Below are 6,590 nucleotides of genomic sequence, written 5' to 3'. Positions count from 1 at the left end.
TCAAACGTGCATTTGTACATCATCCTCATTGAATCCACTTTCTGTTTAAGGGTGCAAACAAGTTGATCGATTTATACAGTATGGTTCTTAAATAGCTAACCAAACAACTGAAGGTATGCAGCATGGCTGACTAATAGCTGCTGCTCTATCTTGGAATGGAATAAAGTATCAACGGTGTGGGTTTTTTTTTTTTTTTTTTACAGCAGTATAAATTAACCAGTACTTTGGAAAGGACAGCGTGTTGGTGCCAAATGCCTGGTCTCAGGACTGCATCAGTGTAACTCTCCTTAGCAAATAAGCTTTTTGTTACAGTAGCATGGACACACCAAGTGCACAGACATTACAAGTCAAGCCTGTGACAACCGTTATGTCAGAGCTAGGTGTCACCATGCACCAATTTGCGACTGCATTATTTTATTCAAATTAAAGAGATGTTATATTTGCCTATTCCTACGCTACAGCATTTTGACCAGGTTTTCTGTCACATTTCTTCATCAGCTTCTACGAATATACAAAGCATTGCAAATCTGGCCAGAGCATGGGGGGAGAGACAACCCAACAAACGCCCATCGGTGATTCACATATTTGAGCCGCTTACAGACCTTAAAAAAAGAGAAGAGTTTAAGGTAATGTTTTTAACAGATCTTTCAATTCTGTTTCTTCAGCCTCCAAGTATTTGACACATAATTAAGATGCATTCAATTACCTGCAACGTCTAACTAGCAAGATGAGACAAGAGCTCACACGCTGTGTGAGTAGCATGTACATTGGGTGGGGGACTGGAGAGGCAACAGGGAGAAGGTGCTGTACACATGCTACAAGAGGAATCTGGATGCTTTTCTTAGGTCCTCATCAAGACAGACATTTGTTTTACAGTGTGACGTTACATATTAACTATACTAGTGAAGACTGAACTCATTTTTGCCTTGATGTTAGGAGTGTAGCTTCCAAATAGAGAAGCTAAAGCTAGACTAGCTAAGTACAAGCTAGTCTTGTATTTATCTTGCAAAATGCTAGACTAGCAATAATCTTTTTAGACCAAAACAGTAAGGTTCTGAAATAGTGTCTGACTACAGGAGGCCAGGGCAAACCTCGCTTTAAAATGGAACACATGCCAGCAGACAGCCTTAGCTTGTTAAACCCTTCTCAGGGATGTACTTTCTGAACTGGTATGCTCTGAGCCCCAAACCCCTTGTCTTATGGGGCTGTCTAGGACCAAGAAGTTAGACCACCAGGTCCTGGTTTGTAGCTCGCGGCATGAGCCCAAAGGCAGGACTCCTTATTCACTTCACTGGATCAAGAGAAGTCAGTCTTATGAACAAACAACATTGTTGTCGAAGTGCAAGGGAAGTTGGAACACTACCATGCAGGGAAGCCATAGCTGACGTTGCCCAGGGAACACATGCATGAAGCAGCAAAGGACTAATTGGATCAAGGCATCAGTTGGAGAGAGTTTGAAGTGAAAGCTTGCACTTAGCCAAATTTCCTTCCCCACTTTCAAAACATCCTGGCCACAGGCTCTGGAATGTTTCCACGGGAAGTCCTGGAAAGGCCAATGGCAGCAGACACATGCAGGTAACAAACATATCCAGCCCTTGCTAAAATCTGGCCCTGTATGAATCACAACTTGTTGCATCACAGGAATGCATCCTACCAGAGGTCTACAGCGAGACAAGAATTGAGCGCTGTGTATCAGATACACTTAAGCAGTGCACGTTTAAGCTGTGCAAAACTGAGATGAAACACATGATCCATCATATACTTACCAGGCCTTTCTCTACATCTTTATTCTTTGAAGCAGCTGGAAAACAAGATAAATGTCTAAGAAACTTTTACAAATTGCAGCAACTTAAGCATAGCTGAATTCACACAAGATTTATATGCAGTAAGCACATTTGTAACACAAACCAAAGCTCTAATACAAGCCACGTAGTTTCCTCAACCTGTCATACATTTCATAAGAGTACTACCCTTCACTTCCACCAACAGCACAAATGCTGTGCCTTCATACAGGGGATGAAGAGTTCCGCTTACTAAAATATAGAACACGAGATGCAGTTTGGCTTTTAAGCCACTCTCTCAGCCTCCCCCCCCTCCAGCTTATGCTTCTCAGCACTTGTGGGCTGTTGCGATACAAAACAAGAAGGCAGAAATTGTCTTTACTGCAATACAATCAGTAAGACATGATTTGAACAAAGTTAATATTCAAAATTCAGAATAATTTGCAATGTTATTCTAACTAAACTAGCTGCAAAACACTTCAATATGCAGTAGTGGAAAGAAAAGTTTCTCAGGAAAACATCTCAATTTCCACTAAAAAAATAAAATTAATTCATGTAGGACTTATTGACCTAACATTCATGTTAAGAGGCTCGAATGATGAAAGGGAAACAATTTGTAGAAAAAATCTCCACAGCCAAACACAGTGAATGAAAGTAGTTAGTGAGCTAACTAGTTGCTACTTCTTGCCCCATAGTTTTGAGCTCACACACAGATTTTTCCTCACTCTTTGGCAATACAATGCAAGTAGATAGCAAAAGTCCTTTTAAGGACCTTACACTTATCTTGCTTTGAAGCAAAGGCATCTATCAGCAAAGTAGGGAAGTTCATAGTTTATGTTTATAAATAATTTTATAACTTTTATGTTAAGTTTATATATTTTATTTACTGACCACAAGCAGTCTCCATTATACAGGAGTTAAGTAACTGAATCACATACTAAGTGAGCTAGATCTTAAACAGGTCCCCTGTAAGGGAACACAAAACCCAGGGATAGCCTTAGTGCATGCTTTGCCTAGTTCTGGAAAATTTATGGATAGTAATTAAGCAGGTACCTTTATTATTCTTCAGCTTTCTAATTGCAAGGAACAGAAACAAACCAACAACCACTAAAATAATCACAATAGCGCAAACAAAAGCTGTGTTTCCTGCAAAGAAAAAAGGAATAAAGTTAGCACTGAAGCAGCCCCCAAACAAGATGTTCTGAAGCACAAGTCTTCCCTGCTGCCCCAGAGCTCAGCCCAAACTCAGCACTGGTACAATGACACAGCTAGCTTGTCCTGGAGAAGGCACTGGGACTATCAGCCAACCCGAACATGCAAGTACTCATTCACGCTGCACATCATTATCTCAGAGGCAGTGGGGGATTCTGTACAGAGCTGCAATACAACTTCTACAATGCTTTCTGAAGATACATTTAAGAAAGGGGGACACAAGTACGCAGAAGATGACAGCAAGCTTCAGGTGCTGTAGCATTGGTGGCATCAGTTCCTTCTTTCTCTAGTCTGGCAGAAGCCATCTACCAGCAGAAGAGAAAGCCACTCCACACACAGCTTCAATGTGTGGAATGTCAAAAACATGAAAGAAATCTTTGCACTACCCATAACATTCAACAGTGTCACTGTTGCAACTTTGAAAACCCTGGCAATACATGTAACTTTTCACCAAGTGAAATTTCAGACGGTTTGTCACTCCAACCCCTTTGAGAATTTATCTCTAACACGTAATTCCCACACCAAAATACAGCAGCTCTCAAACAAGTTTCAACAGTAGTTGAAATCACTGCTTTTACAGACTGCTCTGGTGTTATTAGCCTGAAGCCACAGAACCAACAGACCAAGCCAAGTGGTATTTGTGTACCAGACCTTGATCGGGTAAGCCACATCCTAGGTCCATAGTAGCATTGCAATTCTGCACAATTTCTCTCCCTTCCGGACACCTGAAGTGGACAGCAACACAGGGTTGTACCAACATTTCCAGAGCAATATGCAGCTCTCCCCAAACCCTTTTTTTTTTTTTTTAAGGCAGAGCTTAGACACATGAACAGAACATGCATAAACAGATAACTTCATTAGAAGTGCACTTCTATCAAACCCAAGATAGTACTACAAGATTAAATAGAAGCAAAGCAGATAAAGCTCATGTATGTTAGCCTCTAAGTGGCACGGGGGAAAAAACCCACAGAGTAGATGCATTATTCATGCACGGTTAGTTTCCTTCAACAGTTGGTTCTATCTCCCAAAATTTTGGGCTGGCTGTTAGAAAGCTCATTCAAGTATGTACGTGGGTAAGTAGTAATCTGAGGAGAAGTGTAAGCTTACAGCCATAAGCAACAAGCACAACAATACCAAAATCTGTATCTTTCTAGGTCTCAAGCTCATGTATTTTGACACCTAAAATTTAAATGCATGAGTAATGCCATTTGGTTTCAGGGCAATTATTTACAGCCTAAAAACATGTGTTAGGTATTGGCACAGATTGGGCCACAGCTCTAATGTTCCCTAGAAGGAAAACAGTCACTTGTATTCGTTATCAAACTTACGTTGTACTGCATCTCTGACATATTTCACAGCCCTCGGCAGGGCAGAAATATCCTGGTTTGCACTGGCATTCAGTATCATGCGTCAGAGTACAGGGTCTCAAAATTATCTGATCTAAAAAATAAATTATAAGTTACAAAATAAATAAAAGTTGTGACTGTCTACAACTGTGCAAAAACTATCCTCAGGCCATAAAGGCAATTTACTAATAAGTTCAATATTCTTAATGACTGGAAGTACAAAAAAAACCCCAGAGGACGAGGCTTTCCACATTAAAAAAAAAAGGGGGGGAGGAGGTTAAGGTTTCATCAAAATTGTGGTTGGTACCCTCTTTGCACTGTCTGCACGACAAGCATTCTTCCAAGCCGTTCTCATGGGCAGTGTAACCCTCTCCTTCGGTGCAAGGGACGCATCTTCCTCTCAAATGCGAAGCACTGCAGTGCTGAGCAACGTAAGTACCTGTGGAAGAGGAGAACCAGCCGCGGCAGCAGTCTCAAGGGATCATTGAACGGGCAGAGGACTATAACAGGATGTTATGACACAAAGCCATTTTTGGTAAAAGATCAACCCCTCTTCACATCAGTACAGCACGTGAACTGACAAGGGTCAGGAGGCACGTTCCCATCTTGCAGCTCAGACAGGGAGTGGCAGCAAACAAGGCACCCAGCCAGGCCTCTGCCAGGACACACTGGGCACGGGGATGACTCACTGCAGCCTCCAAGAGTCACCTAGGTGGCCAGCACCATCACCTCTGAAGGAACACAGTGGGCACAGGAAGACTTGCTCATAGCAACCTCTCTTCATCATCTGAATTACCTTTAAATATACCCAATAGCCCTTCGATACTACCTAAGGGCAGGGCACTTGTTGGCACAGAGCTTGTTAACTGTGCATGCATTAAGCAAGAAGGAGAACGCACAGGCAAACTGAAGTGTCACCTATAGATACAGGAATATCAGAATTCCCTTAAGCCTGTTCTTTGTGCTAAATAAAGTTGGTTGTTTTTTTTTTTTTTTAAAAAAAAAGAACACACCAGCACCCAACTTTGAACACTTCATTCTCGACAGCAGGCGGAGCTCTCCTGGCTTGCTGCCAAGGCGCCCCTCCGTCATCACCTATTGCGCAAGGGGCTCTCACTTCAAAATGGAGACTGGCCTCAACAGCACCAAGAAACTACCACAGCTCCAACCAGGCTCATGCTTTCACCGGATGAAGTGTAAAAAAAAAAAAAAAAACAAAAAAAACCCCAAAAAAACCCACCACCCAGTAGTGATGCAGTCATCTCCACAGGTAAAAAACCATGGCCGTCATCAGCTGTAGCTGCCTGAAGTCTTACCTGCTGGACAAGATACGCAGCAGTGACCTTCGTGCAAGTATTCCCCCTCCCAGCAGTCCTCCGCTCGGGATCCAGGCATTATCAGCAGCATAACCTACAGCAGAGACCAACAGGTGCTCGGGTGAGTCACCCCCCCGGGACAGGATAACCATCTCGGGGAGATGTTCCTGCAAAGACTTGAAAACCCATTCAGAAGTTCATGGGAAGCCACAAAGGAAACCCAGACTAATTTCTGCTAAGTGTGCCGCTCACAGCGGTAATTACATTCACAGAGCCGAGGTTAGAGCAGCACCGCGAAGCAGCTGACGGGCCCTAGGCAACCATCGCCCCAGATCCCCGCCTCCGTTTTAAACTTCTGTTTTCTTTTTATTGATTTACTGCAGTTGAGCTTCAGAGGCTTCTGCCTCGCGCAAAGGATTTGTTTCTCCCTCCTCCCATCTTTTTACTTCAGGAGGGGCAGTGTCAGTCTTCCCTCCCGCAAAACGGAGGGAACGCCCCAGAGATCCCATCCAACATTTCCCGTTGGCTCTGTAATCTTTATCAGAAGGAGAGCAGCTGAGTCGTTTACAGACGTAAATTTCGGTAGCCACAGGAGCATTAGAAATTTATACTTTTTTAGGAAACCTGCGGGACACGCACCCCTCGGCAAAGCTCCCGGGGGCGTCGAGGACCGGCAGCCCAGCCTGCCGGCACCGGGAAGCCCGGCGCTTCGCAGGCGGCTCCCGCAGCTCCGCTCTTTCAACTCTCTCCCCGGGGGCTGAAAGTCTTCCCCGTAATCGCGCAGTTTAGAAAACCACCGATTTCACAGTTAGATAACGCGAGGATCATTACAGAGCTCACTCCTGACTTGTAATTTTCTTTTTTCCCGAGAAGAGAAGGAAGGGCGGCGGCGACCGCGCTCGGGAGAGTGGCCGCCTGCCTCCACCCCGAGGGGA

At 43.9% G+C, this 6,590-nt stretch overlaps 1 protein-coding gene across 2 annotated transcripts in view; it reads right to left on the bottom strand.

Moving 5' to 3' along the window:
* Positions 1–6,365, bottom strand: part of CARS1 (cysteinyl-tRNA synthetase 1) — a 49,453-nt gene extending 43,088 nt beyond the window's left edge. Inside the window, exons 1-6 of one of the 2 annotated variants that reach the window (XM_035890939.1) lie at positions 5,656–6,365; positions 4,647–4,778; positions 4,322–4,433; positions 3,645–3,718; positions 2,835–2,927; positions 1,767–1,801 (exon numbers count right to left, since the gene is read on the bottom strand). In XM_035890939.1, coding sequence (XP_035746832.1) covers positions 1,767–1,801; positions 2,835–2,927; positions 3,645–3,718; positions 4,322–4,433; positions 4,647–4,778; positions 5,656–5,746 — 537 coding nt within the window. In that variant the 5' untranslated portion in view covers positions 5,747–6,365. Of the gene's footprint in view, positions 1–1,766; positions 1,802–2,834; positions 2,928–3,644; positions 3,719–4,321; positions 4,434–4,646 lie in introns of both variants that reach the window. The other variant, XM_035890940.1, reaches the window with a different exon arrangement.
* Between the last annotated feature and the right edge of the window lie 225 nt (positions 6,366–6,590).

Source organism: Egretta garzetta, unplaced genomic scaffold, assembly GCF_000687185.1.
Source record: "Egretta garzetta isolate BGI_Z169 unplaced genomic scaffold, ASM68718v1 scaffold133, whole genome shotgun sequence".
Taxonomy (NCBI): domain Eukaryota; kingdom Metazoa; phylum Chordata; class Aves; order Pelecaniformes; family Ardeidae; genus Egretta; species Egretta garzetta.
Note: the sequence above shows the minus strand (reverse complement) of the source record. Positions and strands in the feature narration are given on the sequence as shown.